The 24,838-nt window shown below is 45.9% G+C and overlaps 1 protein-coding gene across 2 annotated transcripts in view; it reads left to right on the top strand.

Moving 5' to 3' along the window:
• TCERG1L (transcription elongation regulator 1 like) overlaps nt 1–24,838 on the top strand; it is a 233,801-nt gene that overhangs the window by 53,889 nt on the left and 155,074 nt on the right. For both annotated transcript variants that reach the window (XM_083149469.1, XM_083149468.1), the window contains exons 4-5: nt 16,118–16,303; nt 18,380–18,415. In XM_083149469.1, coding sequence (XP_083005595.1) covers nt 16,118–16,303; nt 18,380–18,415 — 222 coding nt within the window. The remainder of the gene's footprint in view (nt 1–16,117; nt 16,304–18,379; nt 18,416–24,838) is intronic.

The raw sequence follows: 24,838 nt of genomic DNA on the forward strand, positions 1-24,838 counted from the left end.
ATGTTCTAACACGAAAATGCGGTAAAAACACAGTTATCTAGGTTTTTAACACATTTTCGTATGCACTACAACCCACACGCTGGTTTACCGCTTCTGGGGTATCGCCATAAAAGCCTATGGGCTTCTTTTTGCAACCCCGACCGCCCCGCAACACCCCCACCACCACACACTGCCCTCTCCCCCTCACCTGATGTCTGGCAGCCTACTGCTGCGCTGCCCAAACCAGTGACCTCCTCCTAGCTAGCACAGTACTTCCCATTCGAGGAGGAGGATGAGCTGACGGAGTCCCTGCAGTAAGCAGCTGGGTAGAGTAGTAGGGGAGAGAGCCGCCAGGGAGAGGCAGCTCTTTAAGTTATAATGTATAAAAGTTTTAAGGTGCATACACACTGGGCGTTTTTGCAGAGCAATGATGGAAAGAAAATCGCTGGGCTAAAAATACCTCAGTGCATACACACTAAGCAATTTTTGCTTTTGCCCATCTAATCAATTTTCCCGGGTCGCTATGGAAAGCTGTCAACCCCATCGCTCATCTGCTGGTATTATCAGCAGATGAGCGGCGATGATGCGGGAGCGTGCATCAACGCTCACCGCTTATTGCCGGGTCGCACACACTGGGCGGCTTTTAACCTGAAAGCATCTCAAACTGCAAAATTTAGCTGCTTTCAGCTCAAAATCGCCCCGTGTGTATGGGCCTTAGTTGTATGCCTATGTAGGTCATTGTTAGAAAGTAAATTCTTACAGCTCCAGTCAAAGACAGATGTCTGCTGTTAGGTGTGACTGAACCTGGGAAGTGTTTATTACAGTATTCTCTCCTTCACTCATGCAGTAATGTGACAATCATGGAACTTTGCAGATAGTAATGAGCACAGTAACAGAAACAGGCTCCTTGCAGAGAGGAGCGTGTGTGAACTGGGTGCACTGCAGGAGAGTGCTTTGTCTCCAAGTGATCAGCTATATTACAGTACTGTACTCTGGGGAATGATAAGGGACCGGAGCCTGACAGGGACTGGCAGAGGAGATAATATAGGGGAAATAGGAAAAGGTCACCGAGAATAGAGGGAATAATAATTACAAGATTAATGTGTGAGATTAAGATATGGGAGATGTAAGAGAGAAGGATCTGTGCTGGGGAAGGATACATAATATTATTTTCATCAAACAAATAATAACTTTCTACACTATTTCTTACCCATAGCTGATGCTGAGTCCAATTAGTTGGTTCCAAGAACGCATTTGTGGTATGTGAGAGATGTCTATAATATTAAGGGATCCATTGTTGTCCAGGCAGATCACGTAAACAATATTTTGTGCTAGCGGTTTAAAATGCGTTTTAATAGACAGAAGATGCAGAATTACTTAATAACAGGGGCAGCACGGACAGTGTAATGGTTAGCATTACTGCCTCACAGCACTGAGGTCATGGGTTCAATTCCCATCATGGCCCTAACTGTGCGGAGTTTGTACATTGTCCCCATGCTTGCGTGGGTTTCCTCCGGGTACTCCGGTTTCCTCCCACAATCCAAAATATACTGGTAGGCTAATTGGCCCCCAACAAAATTAACCCTAGAATGTCTGTGTGCATGTACATGTGGTAGGGAATGTAGATTGTAAGCTCCACTGGGGCAGGGACTGATGTGATGTTCAACTATACTCTGTAAAGCGCTGCAGAATATGTGTGCGCTATATAAGAAACTGTTAATAAATAAATAAACAGGGTTGCCTACCCTCCCGGAATGGCCGGGAGTCTCCCGAAAATCGGGTCCCCCTCCCGGCCCCCCGGAAAGGTGGGCAACCCTCCCGGATTCAGGGGGTCAGATCCGTGAATTCAGCTATTTTACATCATGGGGGCAGGGCTTAATGATGTCCCGGAGAAGAGAATATAAAATATATATTATATCTCTGGAACCTATTGACCGATATGGACCAGCCTGGTATCATATTGAAGGCCCAGCGATTTGGAAACCACAAGCTTCTGTGATGCCAGGGGAGGAACTGTCAGCCATCGGAACCAGGTGGGGGTCGGAATTAACGTGTCCCATATTATCCTATGGGGAAAAACATTACAGCTTTGCCAGGCGATATCTCCGGTTCCCAGGGGGCTGGAGAGACGGGGCTGGGCTCGTTGGAAAGCCCTGGTCCTCAGCTAATAAAATAATGACAGGGGGCACATGCCCCCCCCCTGAATCTGCCAATGCATCAACTAGTTGTTGTTGTTGTTGTTATTATTATTCATGTACTGTAGTATTATTGCCACTTGAAATTTTGCAACAAACCCTTTACTTTGAATATTCACCCTCATTGGACATAACCACTTGCTTGAAGTCAATGCATCAGATGCCACCACACCAGCCTGGGCTTTCCCTGACATGGTCGCACCTCATGCAACCAATCAGAAACGCCCACTGTGCGTCTGCTGAAAGGGAATCCTCATGCATCTGCCTCTCATGGTTAACATTATGGTGTCTGCTTAATGACTGTTGACAAAACATACCAGACCACGGAGAAGTTGCCCATAGCAACCAAACAGCCCTGAGGTAGCATTCAGCAACCACATTGTATAAAATGATAAATAGAAGCTGATTGGTTGCCATGAGCAAGTTGTCCACTTGTCCACTCTGTATAATGTTTAATACATTTAGCCCATATGGGCACATGTACTAAAGCTTCTAAAAATGAAAAAAGCAACCAATTAGATTATGTCTATAATTATCTTGGGTACAATAGAGAAATGATTGTGTGATTGGTTGCTACGGGCAATATCCCATCTTTAATAGACCTGACATCTTAGTGAATTTGCCCCATAGTTTTAAGTTATTACCATTATTATATGAAGCTCTGTTCAAAGGTGATAAACATTTTATTTTTCCCTTTATAGTCTGACGGTATCGCTGTTTATGCTGCGCTCTCTAAGCAGATCTAGCCATTCCCAGATGTTCCGTAGGCAGTAATTGCAGCAGTAGCATCTGCACGTCAGCATTATTGCACTACATAATAAATCATACTTCAGAACAGAACAATTAAAAAACATATATGCATTATTTTGACATGAATGTTAAGATACAAAAACGAAGCCTTCAACAAGACAACTACCAATTTAGCCACACTTGGAAAATGTTACTCCTGACTTCAAACATAACAGCTGGATAAATTGTCTGTATCAATCATCCCCTAAACGTTCTACATTAATTACATACCATTTCCTGTTAAGCCCATACACACTGGGCAACTTTCAGATAAAAGCTGCTAAGTTTACACTTTGAACTTGAAACCGTCCAGTGTGTACGGAACAGCGATGAGTGGTGAACGCTGATGCACGCTCCCGCATCATTGCTGGCCCTGCCATTCATCTGCTGGTACTACCAGCAATAGAGCGAGGGGCTGGACGGCTTTCCATAGCGTCCCGCTATGGAAAGCCGTCCATCCCATGGAAAATTGCTGAAATGGGCGAAAAACGCCTTCCAGCCCAGCGATATTCCCCATCATCGTTGTCCATACATGCTCGGCAAAAACGCCCAATGTGTATGGACCTTTAGAAAGGTATTTTTGGTTTTAAATTTTCATGAATTCGATGTGGTAAGAAATTTCACAGATTAACCTCCCTTAGAATCAATAACCCTTCCCGTGGCCATGGTGAAACCTTCTGTATTATAGACATAATATAATGATTTCCAGTTGTATTCAGACTTGCAGGTCCCATATGGATACAAAATTCCTAGATGTTGACCCAACCGACTTTTAACCCTTCCGTACCCACATCTCAAGCCTACTAACCCAAAATAGACTCTTATTAGTATGTGTCGGACCTGTAGGGCCTCCTACCCCTCCTACCCCCTCCTTACTTGTCAATATACTGTATAGGTATGTGTAACAATCACACTGATCTTGCCCAGCTCATGGATTTAATTCTAGCTGTGGGGTGCACACCACCCTGTTATGGAAGACACCAGGGTGGTACTAGTTGGCACTGTTATACTTGCACAGTGGTCTTCTAGCCTCCTGCTAATTAAACCTTCACCAATAACAGCCACCTTTCCTCTGTAGATTAGGTCCACCGATTACCAGGATGCCGCCTGGTCTTTCCATGGACATGGCTGCTATTGTAGACTGGTAAGTATGGAACTTGAGTCAGACAGGGAAACAGGAGGCAGAACCAGACCAATGAGACAAACAAGAAACAAGGATACATTACAAAGTGCAACTGGCACTGGACCACTTCCGAGGATGATACACACTAGTGACACTGTACTGTAAATGTTGACATAAGTACAGAGTAGTGAACCACAATGGCCGATCGCTGGTAGTGTCTAAGTATAGTACTGAGGGACAACATGCTGGCAGACAAATAGAACAAAAGCGGACTAGACACTCACAGGGTCACAGAAGACACTGCCTAATTATTGTAGTATCATATACTGTATCTGAAACAAAAGTATACACGTGATTCCTTAAATAATGGAACAATTTTTTTTTTTTTACTGGTATTTCTGTTGTGTACAGTAGCAAAATATTTTCTTGTGCAATTGTGTTCTCCAACTGATAACGAAGTACTGTGTGCACTACAACCACGGATCAGTTGAAGAAAAAAGAAAGAAAAAAAAAAAAAAGAAAAATGAATGAATAAATGAAAATTACAAGAAATATACAAGAAATATGTAGGAGATTGAAAAAAGGGGGCGGGGAATAAAGTTAAAAATCCATGGATGCGTCGCTCTCCATCTATAGTCGGTTGCTGCAGGTCTTCGTTCTGGGCTCTCCACGGGCCCGTTACAGTGGCCGCTTACCTCCTTGACAGGTTTGCCTTCTTCTAGGGAGATCTCCCTAGAAGAAGGCAAATCAGCCGAAACGCGTTGGGGGAACCAACACACTGCAAAGCCAAATACCCCATTCATTCAGACAAGCAAGGAATGTTGTAAAGGAGGACCGAGCGCATGCAGACAGCATGAGTACGCACTGGATGGATGCCGGAGAAAGGTCGGAGGACGCGTACCCCCGCCCCTCGCGGGCTCGCTGCGCTCGCCACGCTTCGGGTTGACGATGATCGTGGGGTGGCGTTAACAATTGGGGGGGCAATTTCACACTTCAGGGTGGCTATTTGGGGTCTGTGGGCCATTTAACATTGTTCCCTATGTAAAATCGGGTCAATTGGGCCATTTAACATTGTTTCCTATGTAAAATTGCGGTAATCGCGTCGGTCGCATCGCATGCGATTTTTTGGTCGCATGCGATGCGACCGACGCGATTTACAATTTAACATGCATTTCTATGTAATGCGATGCCCGCGATGGGCGCCGTTCTAGGTAAAGAGTACCTTTTCTTCAACTGATCAGTGGTTGTAGTCCACACAGAACCCCATTATTTTAAGGAATCACATGTATACGTTTAATTCAGATATATGATACTACAATAATTAGGCAGAGCGCAGCACTACAAAACAATATACTGTAATCAGTTGACGGAGACAGTCATCCATCAGTGCAGTACCTAGCATCTAATGATTCAGTGCGCTGATACCGTGAAACTTCACAGAAGACATAGACTGTGGGGCAGTACTGGTTACAAACAGGACACAGAAATAATCCTATGGAGCAAATATAGGCTAGGAAAACTGGACCAAACAGCACAGGCACATGAAGGGTTATGTAAACTCTTGGAAACAAGATCCAGGTAGGTGAACACAGGATATACAGGGAAGGACTGAGTCAGGATTCAGGATCAGGGTATGTAGGATTGCCATCACCTGTGGGGAGCTAGGTAAAGATGTTTAACCACAGGTGATGGCAATCATACATTACCAGGGAAGTCCAGGAACAGAGCATTTCCTCCCGCATGGAGAGGGTCAGGTAGGCAAGTATAGTCAGGATATAACCAGCATTGCTGGGTGTTATAGGGAGTAAGCCCCAATCAGGATGGCTGGGAAAGGCGAGCCTCCTGATACACAGATTAACTGCAGGTGGACAACCAGACACATAGTAATGATCTAATTATGTACTGTAGCAGCTGAGACTGGACAAGCCACAAATACAGGAGTCAGGCTTTACACAGACCTGTCAGAGGTGGCTTGTAACACACCCTCTGCTCTGGTTGGTACTGCATTAAAGAAAGTTTGCATGCTTAGAGGATTGCACTACTGCTCATCAGAGCCAGATTAAGGTCTAAATGGGCCTGGAGCTGAAAATGATCAAGGGCCTATTATGCACAATAATAGGGGTTGTGACCAGCACCTAATAATGTGTGGGGTGAGACCAGTGTTCTGTTTGGGTGGTCTGCTCATGGGTGTGTCTGTATTTGTGTAAATCGGTGGTTCCCAAACTTTTTTGAATCACGGCGCCCTAGAGCATCAAAATATTTTCAAGGCACCCCTAGGCCAAATGCTTCTTATCGAGAAATTCAGAAAAAAATATTAAATGAAGTGCATTGTGTTTATATGTCACAATTATCTGGTGAGGGACATGATTTGCTTCTGTTTGTCCACATATATTATGATTGGTAGCCCCCAGCACTGGTGTTGCCTGGTACATTGACCATAAATAATATGAATTGATCTTGGTCCACCAACCCAAGGCACCCCTGCAAGTGTCATGAGGCACCCCAGGGTGCCTAGGCACACAGTTTGGGAACCACTGGTGTAAATACTTTCAACTAATTATATATGTCTGGAAAAGGCAGGGGGCTGGCATAAGAAAAATGCAGGGATATATATTGGCGGGTGTCCTCCAAAGGTGCACCCGCAGGATGCCGATGTCCTAAGATACTTTCGGGGTGAGGCGGTACTCCAGTCATAAAAAAAATACTGAAAGCCGAAAATTGGTAGACAACATTTCAGCACCTTTTATGTGGTCATCTAAATTTACCACACTATACTGTATACCCCTTATACAAATCATGCAACACAATAGTAACCCCCTTATACTGTACTTGCCTCTTACACATTGTGCCACATGGAATCAGCCAAAATTCACACTATGGCACACAGATTGAGTCAAAATTCACGCTATGCCACACAGATTAAGGCAAAATTCACATTTTGCCACATGGATTGAGCCAAAATACACATCATTATACCAAATAGATTGAGCAATAATGCACAATATGCTTCATAAATAGGGGCATTGCGCACCAAAGGCGCGCATTAAAAATTTACACCATAATGCTAATTACATGTTAAGCCACACACCATGATCTCCATTACGTATTATGCCAAACACCATAATGCCTATTCAAAATTATGCTATATGTGTTGCTTACCAACAGGTTCAATGCCAGGGGGTCCATACTCATTGCCAGGTGTTCCATGCTCATTGCCAGGTGTTCCATGCTCATTGCCATGTGGGATTACATGCTCATTGCCAAGGGGGAATACATGCTTGCGGTAACTGGGGGACAGCCGGAGCCGGGCAGAAATGACAGCGGTTCTTTTGTAGTTTCATGGCGCCAGCATGGCCACCGAGCCTGCAGCGTGGGCGAGCGAAGCGAGCCCCGCAAGGGGACTCAGACGCATGGCGCCATGAAACTACACAAGTACCATGACAGCCATTGACAGCCGGGCAGAGAGCAGGGGACTGCCCGGCTGTATTCAGAGCACTGCATGTCCTGGCTATTTTTAATAATACCCCTTTCACACCAAAAAATGCAGGGATTTACACGGGAATATGGTCCCAGGATCATGCAGGGACATTCCCTTACTGGCCCGTTTTACACCAGTCTAGTCCCTGCATTTTCTGGTGTGAGGGGGAGAGAAAACCTCCCCGCCTCCTTTAAATAACCAGCTATATCTTCAGAACCAACTGACCCATTTACATGTAGGCTTTGAATGATTTTGGTCCCGTGAAACTGGGCCGTTTAGTTCCAGAGAAATCTGTCAAACAACATGAACAGCCATGAAATTCCATTTCAGAAATGAAAAAAAAAAAATTGGTTTACCCGCAATATCTCTAGAACCAATGAACCCATATGGACCAGGTATCAGATTGAAGGCCTAGCGAATTGGTTTGACTGAGATCAACCTCAAGCTTCTGTGATGCCGGAGGGGGAACTGGCAGCCGTTGGAACCAGGTGGAGGTCAGAATTAGCGGGTTCCATGTTATCCTATGGGGAAAACGTTCCAGGTTTGCCTGGCGGTATCTCCGGTTTCCGGGGGGGCTAGCGACACGGGGCTGGGCTCATTAGAAAGTCCTGGCCCTCAGCTACAAAATGGGCCTATTTGGAGAATGGGCCTGGAGCTGTAGCTCCATCAGGCCCATTGTTAATCCGGCCCTGCTGCTCATTGGCTACCAAAAAGGCTCTACAAGTGATGCTTTGTTCCCTTACAGATATGGCCACTGATTGGGTATCTGCTTATGTGAGGTGCCATATAGCCAATGTGCATAAGAGACAAGCTTGTGTACTTGATGTCTTCATCTATACAGAGAGGACAGTCACTAGTTGGTGATCTGTCACACCCTTGTTTCCCTATAGATCCATCCAGAACCAGATATCTGTAACATCTACCTGAGTGACCATTGCTTACAATTTAACCATTGGTGTATACAGGCCTCTGCTTACCATCAAGGCCGCACACACATTCGCAATCACAACTCTCAGAAACCTTTTATATAATATACTCAGCTGTTAATTTACTAAGATGGGAGTTCAATTGAGTTCAATTGATGATACCTATAGCAACCAATCAGAGTCTACTTATTTATTTAGCACTGTTTCAAGATAATCAATAGAATTGGTTGCTATGGGCAACACCCCATCTGCAATTAAACTCCCATCTTAGTAAATGTACGCTCTCCTGATCCTCAATGTATTCCCTTTTTAGAGATTGTACTGCTTTCTTCTCATCTTGTGGCATTGACCCAACTTCATTTTAATTATGAATGATATTCATTACACAGTAAACTAAACAGAACCAAATGAGATTGTGTATTTTGGAATGACTTTTATAGGAGTCATCTGTCGCTACAGACGGAGCCAGGTGACACGTTCTGTCATTACTGATAATGTGCACTAGATGTATTGCTTGCATCCAACCACACAGCGCGTACATACTGCACACAAGCATATGTAAGTGGACAGATTTAATGCAGCATAATACACCGCATTATACTCAATCTGACAACCACTGGATTGGGCTTGATTAATGTTTTTCATAAATATTAATCATTTTTGCTCTGCGCTTTTTCTTCTTTACACTGCTCTATTTCATATGTTTTTATGTATTTTTTAAAGCAGACTTATTTATTAATAGTGCAATTCATTATTCATTAAATAACATGCATATTAGATATCTTTGTGCGATCATGGAGACAAATAAAACACATGAATTACAATATAGTAACACAATGAGATATACTATACGTCACTGCTTTAGCATGGAATGGATCCTTTGCATAACGTATATTGGTCTATACGATATCGTTTTGCACCAACAATATTCTACTGTGTCTTCCCCCTGACAACAAGCAGAACCCCTGAAAGCAAGCAGGTCATGGGTCAGGCGCGATGCGATGGGACTAGGTGCCAGTGGCAATGAAGGAATAGCAGCAAAGTTTGAGCGCTAGGGGCAGGTGTGCTGTGACGTGTACAGATAGCTGCCCTCTGGTAGAGGGATTCCGCCCTCAAATGCAGAGTACACAGAAAGAAAAAAAACAGTGGGCGCCCTCTGTACACTTGAAACAATTTATTAACAAATATCACAAAAACATAAAAACATATAAATCAATAAACCATAAAACAATGATCATGCATGCATGCACAAAACCACGATTATTTTAAAAAGCCATTTAAATGCAAATGCATAAGGTTGTAACTATAGTTACCGGTTTCTTTTTGAACAAGTGGGGCGTTGGAATTGGGCAGATGTTTCCGACAGATCACACATAGTGGTGGTGTGAGTGATAATTAGAAAGAGTCCTTTCCAGCAAAGATTAATAGCATAGGTCCTTTCTTCAATGCTGGTAATGAAGTGGTTACTTGTTTAGTAGGACATGTCAGTCTTTTAATTAACAACGCAAACTCCTGTATCCATCTGACCTGCAGATTGCTTAGTGTGTGCGCTGGGTCACAGTACTTTTGCGTCGTTTCCACACTTTCTTTCTCCGGCCAGTGGATCGAGCTGCAGCCGGGTTGTGCGGTACTCCAGTGGGTATGGAGCAGGTGATTGCAGCTCTTAGATGTGCCGCTGTCAGGCACACAGACCACCATGTGTGTGGCGGCTGCCAGATGACGTCCTTTGTCGGCTAAGTGTATCAGCAGAGGGGACCAGGTTACCGCGGGTGGGATTAAGCCAAATGGCAGATAGTTCCTCTCGGTCCAATGCCGTCAGTGTACCCCGCCGGTCCTCAACTGTCAGCACTTCTGGATAACTCCTCACAAGACGCATTTCGCCGTGCTCAGGCGGCTTTGTCAATTTTAGGAATCATTTTTTGTGATATTTGTTAATAAATTGTTTCAAGTGTACAGAAGGCGCACACTGTTTTTTTTCTACCAGTGGCAATGAGCAGTGGGGTTCCTCTGGCAACGAGCATGTACCTGAATATGAAATCATGTCACATGTCTGGAGGGCAGGGCCAATGCAGGATGGATTATTGCCCTGCCACTCAGAGACGGATGCATCTTAAAATGTGTACAGCTCTACACATGGGAAAATCAACTAAAAGCTGTTTTTTTATTTATTTTTATTTAATGTGCATCCATTATATCTACAGATCTGAATTGGTCCCAAAAAGGGTCTGATGAGATCTGGAGAAGATAATACACAGAAATATGGTAGCATGATGTGAGAGACTGAAAAGGACTATCTAAATAACCAGACCCCTTAGGCCCGATTCAGACCTGCGCGCTGGGCTGTAAGTGTTTGGAAACCTGCAAGCTGGTAGTCGCCGCCCCACTGAACGCACGCCCCCCAACCCAGTGCATGGCTGCGACCATCCCTCCCAACAGCCAAGGAATGCCTGCGTTTTCTGGGGGGCACACAGAAAACACAGGCAGCAAGCACTGAAACGCCTACAAGGTGTGAGTCACCCTGCATGCAGCAAGCGAAAGCTAGTCAAGTGTACGGCTTGCGCATGCCCACTGTGCTTAGTAGTAGTAGTTAATTTATTTATAAGGCGCCACAAAGTGTCCGCAGCGTCGTACATAGCAAACAAAAATACAAATTACAAGGTAACGTACAGGGTGTGTTGATAAAATACAGCATAAATTGGGATATAGCTGGTAGAACTAAAATCAGCATCAGTTCAGAATTTGCTGTCGAATTTGTCGAGGAGACTGATGATGAAGTAGAGGAAGGGAAGAACAGGGCAGGAGCACTGGTGAGGTAAAGAGGTAAGGTGAGTACGTGAGGAAGGACGGCACTACTCATAAGAGTTAACATACTAAAAGGAGGTGGGTGGACGAATGAAAAACAATAGGATAAGTAGGAATGGATGGGAACGGATGGAGGGGTAGGGGAGGCAGGATAGCAGGAGCGAAAGAGGTTAGGAGGAGGAGGGATAGGCTAGTCGGAAGAAGTGGGTTTTGAGGGAGCCCATGAAGGAGGTAAGGGAATCAGAAAGCCTGATGGGTGGCGGGAGGTTGTTACAGTGCAGGGGGGCAGCGCAAGAGAAGTCTTGGATACGGGAGTGGGAGGAGGTGTTTAGGTGAGAGGTCAGGTGGCGGTCGGTGGCGGAGCGAAGAGGACGGGAGGGAGTGTGGATAGAGATCAGTGAAGAGAGGTAAGGAGCGGGGGAGGAGAGAGCCTTGTAGGTGGTGGTGAGGAGTTTAAAGAGAACTCGGAAAGGAAGAGGGAGCCAGTGAAGAGATAGCCAGAGGGGGGAGGCGAAGGTGGAGCGGCGGTAGAGGAAGACGAGCCTAGCAGCAGCGTTGAGAATGGATTAGAGAGGGGCGAGGCGAGGCAGACGTGAGGTAGCCCGGAGAGAAGGATGTTGCAGTAGTCAAGGCGGGAGATGACAAGAGAGTGAATGAGAATTTTGGTTGCGTCAGTGGAGAGGAATGGTCTGATGTGCGAGTTGCGGAGGTGAAAGCAGCAAGACTGTGAGAGAGAACGAATGTGGGGGGTGAAAGAGAGGGAGGAGTCAATGATGACACCGAAACAGCACGTTTGGTCGGTGGAGTTGATCTCGGTTTCACCAATGCTGATGGAGATAGTGGGAGAAGAGGGGATGTTCGGGGGATGGAAGATTAGAAGTTCAGTTTTATCCATGATAAGTTTCAGGATGCGTTGGGTCATCCAGGCTGAGATTTCCGTGAGGCATTCGGAGACCTTGGACAGGAGTGATGGGGATAGGTCGGGGGAGGAGAGATAGATTAGGGTATCATCAGCATAAAGGTGGTAATGGAAGCCGTAGGAGCTGATGAGGGTGCCCAGAGAGGTGGTGTAGAGGGAGAAGAGGAGAGGGCCAAGGACTGACCTTTGGGGAACACCGACTGGCTGCGGGGTAGTAGGAGAGGAGGAGCTTGGAGTGGAGACGGAGAAGGAGCGATCGGAGAGGTATGAGGTGAACCAGGAGAAGACCGTGCCAGTGATGCCAAAGGAGCGGAGGGTGCTTAGGCTGCAAATTTGCAGCCCAGCGAGCATGTCTGAATGACCCCCATTGTCTGACCTTCAAGTAACAATTTAATTTTTCTAGTTAAATTTCACTGTACAATGTTGGTATTTGATATGTATTAGCTGTTCTTAGAGGAGAAATAAAAGCAAAGGAGAAATCATTACAATAATACCGGACTGCATGTAATTCTGAACGATCCCTCTCAGTAGCTTGTCACTATGAATTCATTAGTGCTCCCTCTCAAGCCCGGCCAAATTACAAACAGCAGTAATGTTACCTAAAATGCCATCTTTGACCCGCGTGTAACACTCAGTAGCTGCAGTTGGTTTTTCAAAAATGGATGTCGCACTGCAATCCGCACTCCGCAAGCCTTCCAGATCCAGCCTAGGTCACCCTAACTATCAGCGAGGCTCATACAGTGACACATACTGTATGTTCCACAAACATATTATAGCACATTCTTAAGTGGCGGTGCTTTCAGCGGAGCGCTGCAACAAATCTCACAGTTATCTTCAGAAAATCCATATGCTCACTCGCACTTATGCCTGCCAAGATTTTAAATGAGTGGTTAATTAAAACACAGCGATGAACTCGCAACACGCTTCATTTGCTGCTACATTGTACAGGATCTTCTTAGAACAACGAAAAACAAAAATTCATTTTAAACTATTTTCTAAAAGGAAATATTCAGTAGATACAATATAAACTTTTTTTTTTCTGAATTTCTTGTTAAGAGAACAATAAGTCTGCATTACATTTCAAACTAAAGTAGACGGTTGTACGCAATAATAGCCATTATAAACTAATTACGTGTGTATTTCAGGGGGAACGAGAAACAAGTTGGTAATTGAAGTATCCTGAGGATACAGAACTCTAATGTGTTATATATTGTGCCTCATCTAAGCATATGCCATGTCTTGGCATCACGTGGCTTTCAAAATATTGGGAATCTACTTCCCCGCTGCCGGGAGGGATGTCGGACGTGCAGCGGTTCAGATCTGATGTGATGCGCATGGGACCGGGCATCTGATTGGATGTCAAACACCTCGGATTTGGCCACTTTTCACCCAATTACTCGGCTCGATCCCCCAGATTCTGGTGAAAAGAGGCCAGATCGGACAAGTGTTTGGGGGCCTTGAGTATCTTGTGACATCTGGCAGTTTGGAGGGTATTCTGGGAGTTGTAGTGCCACAACACCTGGAGAGCTACCGGTTGCCCAGACCTGGCATATTTGATGGAATTTATTTTCCCTGTATGCTACGGTCATTAGGTTGACATGCATTGGGTTGACACCATTAGGTCGACATGCAGAAATGTCGACATGGGTCGAGGTCGACATGTCATTAGGTCGACACAAGCATTAGGTCGACATGGGGAAGGTCAACAGTCAAAATGTCGACATGGGGTTTTTCACCGTTTCTTTGAGCCGACATGTGCCGAAAGGCGGTATTTCATGCCCTACCATCCACTAGCTCATGGTGGGAGAATAACGCTCGGCACCGTGCCCAAAGTATGGCGAGCACAGCACTACATTTCAGTGCCCATGTCAATTGTGTTTACATTCGGGTAAAAAAAAAACAGAAAAAAACCCCATGTCGACCTTTTGACTGTCGACCTTGCCGTGACGAACTAGACCCATGTCGACCTTTCTGCATGTCGACCTAATGGTGTCAACCAAATGCATGTCGACTTAACTGCTGGAGACCTAACGATCAATACCCTTCGCTGTCACTCTTCATTTTTGGTGTAATGTTAGAACCTTTGGCACCTATGATCAGACACAGCCCCTTTTATATCTTGGGTATTCCATTCGCAAAGCCATGTGACTCACAGTCTCACACAGTCTCGAGCTGGCTCCTGCACATGCTCTGTATCTTTGTGACCATCTCGGTATAGGGTATGACGCTTCTCCGGAGAACAGGGAGACTGGAGCCAGCACAGTGATGCACTACTCTTTAAACAACCCTAACGGTTATTTCTAAAATACCAAAGCTGTTCAAACACAGTCGCGCTCACCGTTGCAAGATCGTCCCCGCTCTTACACATTTGTCACGCCTAGTTTGCACCTGTGGTGCGGAATCGCCATGCAGCAATATTGCGACTTAGTTTCTATGATACATGCGCATGGCGATGGGATCGCCGCAATTGGAGTTGGCAATTGGGAGTTGGCTTTGACTACATCTGTATGTCTCCTGCTCTGACCTAACCTAACAGGAAAAGTATAATATTAAACCAGTTTACTGTTTGAGTTTTAGTTGTACAGTACTTGGCAAATTTACCAGAGACTTCCATATATCAGGAATTTTTACCAGGATAGCAGCAGAGTAGAAATCCCCCTGCATCCCATCCAGTGGCATAGCTACGTTTTGGGCGCCCACCCCGCCGCCGCCCCGCCAAGCACCCCTACCCCCCGCCCCGCCAAGCACCCCTACCCCCCGCCCCGCCAAGCACCCCTACCCCCCGCCCTGCCGCCCATGCAAACCCCCCCTCAATCCCCCAAAGCCTTACCTATCGCGCTGGTCCCGGCGGCTCCGTTCTTCTGCTGATGACCACCAGAAAATGGCCGCCCCCATACAGCAGACAGTTTTAGAGAACAGTGTGCTATATGGGGGCGGCCATTTTGTGGTGGTCCTCAGCAGAAGAACGGAGCCACCAGCGAGATAGGTAAGTCTGCGGGGGATTGGGGGGGGGGTTTAACTATAGCACCGCAGCTCCCGGCACCCCCACATGCAGAGCGCCCCCCCGCGGTGGCGGGGGCTGCGGTGCTATAGTTACGCCGCTGATCCCATCCACTCTCCAGTGAAGTGGGCGTCAGGGCTCTGATGATACAATTCAACATTGTTGCTCCACCTACACAGTAGCATATTTTCAAATGAGTTCATTTTAACATTTCTCTGCCTGCAAAATGTAACAATCACTGTTTAACCCTTTCAGTGCCAACATCTCTGTGATGATGAGCAAAATATTCACTAAAAAATGCCAGCGTCGCTCACATTTGTTATATAAATTCAAATGAAAAAAAAATGTTGTGTAAAATAAGATTATTTTTCCTATATAAAGTAATATTACAGGTCATTAGGATGAATGAAAATGTTTGCTCGCCAATTTTCACATCTATTTTGACAAATTCACTTGGCACTCAAGAGGTTAAGCATCCGCATCTCTACTTAATCATACGTTATTCGGGATACGATCCTTTGGTCTACAGTATGTTGGTCGGCAAGCATTGCGTCAACACCATTATGTCAACATGGGTCAATGTCGACATGGGTTTAGGTCGACAGGTCATTAGGTTGGCATAAGCATTAGGTTGACAGTGTCCAGGTCGACAGTCAAAAGGTTGACATGGGGTTTGAGTTTTTTTGAGTCGACCTGTGCCGACAGACAGTATTTCATACCCTACCGTCCACTAGGGGGTGGTGGGAGAATAAAATAGTGTGCCAGAAGATGCGGTGTCCATGTTGACTCTGTCGACATTTGGGTACTGTAGACCAAACGATCCCAACCCCGTTATTCTAGCTACCTTCTGTTCATTATTACTTTTTATTGATTATAATCAATATGTGATATATATTATTTTCTAGATCATTGTCCGAGTGGAATTAAACCAGCCAGCAGCAACCAGTCTATTGCAGTTGTTGGCGCTGTCGCTTCCCCTTCTACAACAGTAGCGGGCTTGGACTCTGAATCAACACAGACTTTAGTACCCCCATGCCACATGTTGGCACTATCTCCAATCAAGATACCATTAATGGCGTCTCAATTGCCTGGTAAGTTTTTTTTATATTGCATATTACATTGTCCGACATCTACCATTTCAAGATACAGCATTTTATGTAACAGATAGGGTTAAGAGAGTTAGATAGCAGTTAAGCCACAATGAAAGGACATAGGAGATACTGAAGCTTCATGGATTAGGGTTCCCCCGGTGCTTCCATATTGTTACTACTCCTGCGGCTTCTGACTACAGTAATCCTTATGCTGTCAATTCACCCACAATCTGGAAAAGTCATGTTGGGAGCATTAGGAAGACTAGGAAGACTTTGGTGAAAGGCCTGTCTCAGCTTAATATGGATATCTTCAAATGTTGGCATGATTTACATTTTATGGGTTTGATATTTCATCTCCAGTGTCAGTTATGGAAACGTGCAGCAAAAAGAAAAAAACAAAAACAAATGTTAAATAATTTACTGTAAAACACTTTCTGTCCAGTATACAATACTGTTCCAGTGACCAATATAAAACACTGCGCACAGGGCCGACGCAAGGTGCCACAGCGGGCTTTGCGAAGTTTTAGAACATACCCTTGCGGGAAACGGTCAACTGTCAGAAGAGACTTAGGTCGACTGTCATTAGGTCGACCCCGGAAGGTTGACTGCATGGTGGGAGAATAAAATAGTGTGACGAGCGTAGCGAGGCACCGTGCCCGAAGCATTGCGAGCGAAGCGAGCGATGCGAGGGGCTGCGGTTCAACTCCAACTGTGTCCATGTCGACTGTGTCAACATTCGGGTAAAAAAAAACTGTGAAAAACTCATGTCGACCTAATGACTGTCGACCTAAAACCATGTCGGACTTTGGCCATGTCAACCTTAAGTCATGTCGACCATGACCCATGTCGACCTTTAACCCTTTCGACCTTGGGGCCAGTCGACCTTCCAGGGTCGCCCTAATGACTTTAGACCTAAGTCTGTTCTGAGAGATTATCGGTACGATTCCACCCTTGCTACCCTTAAATATTCTCACGAGAGACATAATCATTTTTACATGTCCCTGGTTGGCAAATTTCCAGCCCCGATACATACAGTATATGTCTGATGCAAGACACTGTCCAGACTCCACTGCTGTCTGCTGCCGAAAAATGTCTAGATTGCTCTACGAAGCTGAAGTGGGACCATGTCAGAAGTCAGGCAATGGGCAGTATTCAGTATTCATGCGAGCTGTGATGGCAAGCAGTGCTGAATGCTCTCATCACAACTCGGGTTCAGTATTCAACTGACCCCACTGCACACAACGTTTCCACCTCGCTGGGTTTTTACAGCAAGGCCGAAATGGCGTATGAGGCCACCAAAACAGCGTGGTTCGCGGCCAGGGGCGGATTGACCTCCCACGGCCGCACACCCCCCCCCCCACGGCACTTTGCCCCCATCCAAAACGGCCACGGGAGGGCTGCTGCGCATGCGCAATAGCGCACAGCACCTCCCATCGGCCTACAAATGCGGCAGCAGCGAGCCCCCAGCTCCCGTTCCCCCATCAGAAGCCGGCAGAAAGCAGCAGGTGAGCCCCCCCGGCATTACAGACACCGCGCCCCCCGCATTACATTACATCCACGGCCGCCCCCCCCCCCACATTACATTACATCCACGGCTGCCACCCCCCGCTTTACATACACCGCCCCCCGCATAGCATACACCGCGCCCCCCCCCCGCATTACATCTGCGGCCGCTATCTCCCACCTCCCCGGGCTGCTGCATGACTTTTTTTCCCGGGCTGGATTGAAGTCCCAATCCACCCCTGTTCGCGTCTAAATACAGCGGGCTACCTGCATTAGCCGCAAACCTCGCCGTTTGGAGGATTCCTCGCTGTCCTGAGACAGCAAGAATTCCCCCAGAACATTGAATAGGGTGAGCATCAGACATGGGAATTAAATGGCGAGGATTGATTGTTTTCGGCGTTTCTAGCTGTTTAACCCCCTCACCGGCCGCATTGAATACAGCCCTCTGTATTAGTGTGGTAGATATCAGCATGTATCATACAGCGTATCTAAACTATACACATTTTCTCATTAATACTGATCTGTTTTAGGGCTAAACAAAGTTAATGGCAGACAAAACTTTATTTTTTCCAGTGCCGCGGTTCGGTAGAAGAGGGCTGAGGTCGGCAGGTAAGCCATTTATGCTTTTGTATTTCACAGTCCCATCTACAGTATCATCCGTCTACCTCTTACATCATGCAATATGTTTTTCATTTCCCCTTGTGTATAAATCCATCTCCATAGATGATTAATAATGATTGATAATGATGAGGATAATAATATTGTTGATAACATTTTAATAGGGTTACTCTCCCATCACCACCTAGATTAAGTCACAAATCTCGGTGGTCCCCCATCTGCTCTCAGAGTATATTTGCTAAAGCTTCTAAAATAGAGGTCATATTGCCCATAGCAACCAATCAGATTCTAGAATGCAATAGAGCAATGATAAACAGAATCTGATTGGATGCTTTGGGCAACATCATCTCTTTTCATTTTTAGAAGCGTTAGTAAATTTACCTCTAAGAATCTCCTTGCAGCAGCGCTAGCAAATAGCCGTATAAACAGACTTACCATAAATATATGGTAGAACAGAATCGCATATATTACCAATGGACTATATAACCATCATCTAATTGAGTTGCATATAAAAGATTACACTGAGAAACAGTCAATTCGTTGATGGGGATTAAAGAGTCGATTTAGATAAATTTTGTGCTCCTGATCATGAATATTCCATGTTTTCTAGTTTTCGACTTATGCATATGTCTCCTTCCATTGTTATTGAGGAGATATGAATGTGTTATGTGTCTCAAACGTGACTACCAGTTACGTTATCATAAATAAAACAAATACTTGTTATTGTTGAAAGAAGGTAAAAGCAAAGCTATGTCTATTCTGTTAAGTAAAGTGGCCTAGACTAGTAAGGTACTTCAAATGGAGAAAATAATTGCATTTTATAATCTTACATATCAGTGGTTGATTTCAACTAAGGGCTGCAATATAATAAAGAAAGAGAGTAAGTAGGGAAGAAAGTTAAGTAGGGAAGTGATTAGATAGGAATGGTATATGAAAGTTAGAGGTCAGGTTGGAAGATATTTTGAAACACAGATGTAGTGCCTGTCACCGTGGTGGGAGCTGGCAGTAGATTCGCCATCCGTTAGCCCCCACCAGCCGCCGGAAGGGGACGCGCGCACGTTCCCTTACTACGGAGCTCCCCCTGGGCCCCCGCCACCTCGCTGCCCCATTCCGATCTCGTTCCCCACCTTCCTGCTCCCCCCCCCTAACCCTGCCCATCTCCCTGAAGTGGATACGGGCTGGGTTCCCATCCCCCACTGCAGGGTAACTGGGACGTGCATGCGTGTGGCACGCTAGTGTGTCCCAGTCAGATGGCGGTCTGTTTAGTTTGGTTTATGGCTTTGTGTGTGAGTAAAATAATTTTGTATTGAATACTGTAGAATACAGGTAACCAATGAAGGGACTGATAGAGTAACCAAATGACCATCAACAGTGTACCTGCCCATCCATCTTAGCGTATAAAAGTGACATGGTTTAGGATGGACATACTCATCTTAGCTCCTGAGTCAGGCATGTTTACCCGCTTGTGATTGCTGTTCCAGAACCCTGCACCACTGGGTACAGTATACCAAGAAAGCAGCCACCAGCTGGTGTGCTGTCTACACTTCTGCTCCGCTCTATCTGTCACCAAGCAATGGGTACTGCGGTACTATCACTTAAGCCAATAAACCACAAAGCCTGGTTTAGTCACTGAACTAGTTACTTGCCTACTTGATAACGGCTGGTGTGCATAGTACAGATCTGTATTGTTCATTTTCTGAACGTTTAGGCCAGAGGTTCCCAAACATGTCACTCAAGGCACCCAATGATCCATAAGTATATCTATGGCTTATGGTTAAATCAAATTGACCGAGGTTCTAATTAAGTCACCTGTGGCTAAGCATGGATATTCATAATACCTGGTTCGTTGGGGTACCTTGAGGACCTCATTTCGGGACCTCTGTTTTATGCCATCACCAAAACCCCTCCAAACACTGTAGTTAGGTTGTGGTCTCTCCTCTCCAAGTGGAGGTGTTGGCATCCTAATTTGCTATTATTGCACCCTCTCTATTCTTGCACTTTGCTAATTGTGACCACTCCCCAATATATTAATTGTATAGAGCCAGTTGTCCAACCACCAAACAAACAGTATTGGTCTGCAAGCTTTAACTATATCGGAATATTTTTTTGTGTGTTATTGTAACATTGACCTTGGTTTTTCCTTGAGTATTTGAAGAGCTCTGAGCTCTATTCCGTCATAAATCAATTCAAATGCTAATCATCACATGTGGTCATGTTTCTGTCAGCTCACCCCAAGTCCCTTGTCACTAAATGGGATCATTAAACAAAATGCCCTATTACTAGGAATGTTTATTTCAACTGATGTTTCACCTGTTTGCATTTCACAGCTCTCAAGCAGCATCTCTACAATCCATTTTCATCATGAGCACAATCACTTGTGTCTTACTATAGACAGCAAAGTGCTGCTTAGTATAGAATATATTAATCATAGTCGATACAGTCAGAAAAAGTTGATATTCCAGAATTGTTGCGTCTAATACAACCGTCACATTCACATTCTGTATGCCATTAAATGCCTTTAAGATATAGTTTTAGATTTTCTTTGAAATAAATTGGCCACCTTGGACAGCTCCTTCTTAGGCTAGTTTCACACACTCTGGTTTTGACCGGACGGCAAAAAGCCGGACACACTTTGTCCGGCTTTTTGCCTGACAGTTGTCTCTTTCACATGCACCTGCTCCGTGAGCCAGTGCTGTGTAAATTTGAGGGTAGAAACTGAAGTGACGTCAGTTTGGTGGCGGTGGAGAGCTAAAACCGGACACCAAATGACAGGTGTGTGTGAAAGGCCCCCATCGCCCTCAGCACACACTGACCTGTGAGGACGGGACGGCCATGGCATGGCAGCCGGACACTGCAGTGGTAAGATCCGGCTGCTACCCGGCAGCCATGCCGTGACCGTCCCGTGTGAATGGACACATAGCTGTCCATTACACACTGCAGGGACGGCACGGCTTTTAAGCCGTGCGGGATTTTGACGTCCGGCAGGAGCCGGACAGTGTGAAATAGCCCTAAGTGAATCCTGATGTTCGTGTAAATCAGTGGTCAGGGAACTCGGTCCTCATTACCCCACGCAGTGCATGTTTTGCAGGTCTCCTCACAGAGGGGGTTATTCTAGTCCATTCTTTCTGACAAAATCCTTCTTAGATGGACAAAACCATGTGCACTGCGGGTGGGGCAGATTTAACATGCACCGGTGAACGGCCGGTGCGTGGGTTAAACGGCGACGATCGCTTGTTTTCTATGTTTAACCGCATTAAATATGGCCCATTATCTCTTCATCAGGCTTAATACAGTATATCTGCCCCCTTATTCTGAAAACGTGTCACTGATGCGAAAGTGAATAATGCAGAATAAATGACTGAAGTATCCTCTTATGGAACACCTGTGTTTTTCAAATGCATAAAGTGAAAAGGAGTCCCAGTTTTTGCTTCTTTTTGAATTCTGGTTTTGCCTGTAGCTGCTGCTGCTGCCTTTTGGCAGAAGTTGTTCTCGTACAGATACAGGTGTTCTTTCATAAAGGGATATGGCTTATCTATAAATAAGGATAGTCACTGTAAAGCCCCCGTCTCCCCTGTGATCAGGTTGCTGGGTGATGCAGTTCTTATTGCTCACTTCATTCCACGCACGAGCAATTTATAAAAACAATCAATACTGCATTTTCCTTCTTCCAAGTGCGGATTTTACATTTAATAAAACGGTGTAAACTCAAAGCCTCTTCCTGCTAATCTGCTCTATAGATTTATGACTAGTGGAGAAACACAAACCTGTCATCATTTTCATGCACATATAGAATGGTTCTGGATGTGTCTGGGGGAATTTCAAGTGGAACAGGGCAGCGCTGTAGTAGGAACAAGGTCAGATTTGGCACTGAGCACCGTAGGCCCTTTGCCTGGAGGCAGATAGACTTGAGGCGTGTCCTTCATGTCTGTATGTTTCATCACTCTTCCCACTGGCTCTATTTAGTGACTGTCATCTGTACCTGGGCTGGCAGGGACTCTTACCACAGGCATGGAGAAGACAGCAGATGGGCTAGTTTATTCAAATGATCTACTATGTTTGCTGTCGGCTACAGTGTAATGGAAATCGCTGCCAATCCGGTTATTGCTGTTTCTGCGGCATGCAGACCGTCGCACAGTACAGTAATCCTCAGGCTGCTCCTCGGCAGCTGTGACTAGGGAAGTGGGGAGGGGGCTCTGTGGGAACATGCTTGGAGACAACTGAATGAATGCATCTCAGCACTGACCACTGATATTAAGGGGTGTGGCTCAGGTCACAAATAATGTCTAGGTCGACATTTATTACGTCGACAACATGCACAAGTTCAACGTTGACAAAAGGTTAACACAAGGAAAAACGTTGACTTTATTTGGTGTCAATGTCAACACATGAGCATGTGATCCCCCATTTAGAGTAGGGATAAATATGGATTCCCTGCGGTCAGGATTCGGCGCCAGAACCCTTATCCTTTCAAGGATGCTGCGCCGGTGTTAGCAGTAGGGAGGCTGGCATCGGTATCTTAGCTGCTGGGATGCTGCGCCGATGTTAGACAGCAGTGGGGAGACTGGCATCGGTATCTTAGCTGCTGGGGTGCTGCGCCAGTGTTAGACAGCAGTAGGGAGGCTGGCATCGGTATCTTAGCTGCTGAGATTCTGCGCTGGTGTTAGACAGCAGTAGGGAGACTGGTGTCAGTATAGTGAACATTGGTATCTTAGCTGCAGGGATGCTGCGCCGGTTTTAGACAGCAGTAGGGAGGCTGGCATCGGTATCTTAGCTGCTAGGATGCTGCAACGATGTTAGAAAGCAGTAGGGAGGCTGGCACCGGTATCTTAGCTGCTGGGATGTGCGCCGGTGTTATACAGCAGTAGGGAGGCTGGCATTGGTATCTTAGCTGCTGGGATGCTGCGCAGGTGTTAGACAGCAGTAGGGAGGCTGGCATCAGTATCTTAGCTGCTGGGATGCTGCGCCGGTGTTAGACAGCAGTAAAGAGACTGGAGTCAGTATAGTGAACACTGGTATCTTAGCTGCTGGGATGCTGTGCCGGTGTTAGACAGCAGTAGAGAGACTGGTGTCAGTATAGTGAACACTGGTATCTTAGCTGCTGGGATGCTGCGCCGGTGTTAGACAGCAGTAGAGAGACTGGTGTCAGTATAGTGAACACTGGTATCTTAGCTGCTGGGATGCTGCACCGGTGTTAGACAGCAGTAGGGAGGCTGGCATCGGTATCAGCTGCTGGGATGCTGCGTTGTTAGACAGCAGTAGGGAGGCTGGCATCGGTATCTTAGCTGCTGGGATTCTGCGCTGGTGTTAGACAGCAGTAGGGAGACTGGTGTCAGTATAGTGAACACTGGTATCTTAGCTGCTGGGATGCTGTGCCAGTTTTAGACAGCAGTAGGGAGGCTGGCATCGGTATCTTAGCTGCTGGGATGCTGCACCGATGTTAGACAGCAGTAGGGAGGCTGGCATCGGTATCTTAGCTGCTGGGACGCTGCACCGATGTTAGACAGCAGTAGGGAGGCTGGCATCGGCATCTTACTGTAGCTGCTGGGATGCTGCGCCGGTGTTATACAGCAGTAGGGAGGCTGGCATCAGTATCTTAGCTGCTGGGATGCTGCGCCGGTGTTAGACAGCAGTAGAGAGACTGGTGTCAGTATAGTGAACACTGATATCTTAGCTGCTGGAATGCTGCGCAGGTGTTAGACAGAGGTAGGGAGACTAGCGTCAGTATAGTGAACACTGGTATCTAAGCTGCTGGGATGCTGACTGCATACCCTAGTGCACCCTTACGTGGCTCGCCTTTCTCGCCATGCTTTTGGGCTGCTCCAGGTCGGAGTCCAAATAGCTGGTATGAGAAAGTTAAAAAAAGGGAAACAAAGAAACTAAAAAAACTTATTTTAACCTTTTCCATGTCGACCTTTTGTCAAAGTCGTCTGCAGGAATGTCAACCTTTTTTTATTAACCTATTGCCTGTCAACCTAGACATTGTCTGTCAGTCACCAAATTGTAGGCAATAAAAAGCATTGACACGTATATTTGTATTTTAAACTTATTTAACCCTTTGAGTGCCAACATCACTGATTGTCTGAACTACTGCCCTCCAATGGCCAGCGCCCTAGGCAAATGCCTAGGGGTGACGCCGGTCCTGATTACAGGTCATTATGATGAATAGAAATGTTTGCTTGGCAATTTTTACACCTACTGTGAAAAATTCAATTGGCACTCAAAGGGTTAAAATCAGTGGCAGTTTTTACCTATGAGGTGCAGGGCTGCAGCCCCCCTACTCCCCAGGTAAAATCCGTCACTGTGTGAAGCCAAATGCAGTCTGTGAGACTGCTCTGGCTTCACAATAACTGGCAGTGACTTCCAGGGCAGGCAACATCATTTTTGTGGCCCCGTACACGATATATCTGGGGCCTC

The sequence above is a fragment of the Crinia signifera genome, chromosome 6 (genome assembly GCF_055691185.1).
Source record: "Crinia signifera chromosome 6, ASM5569118v1, whole genome shotgun sequence".
NCBI lineage: Eukaryota > Metazoa > Chordata > Amphibia > Anura > Myobatrachidae > Crinia > Crinia signifera.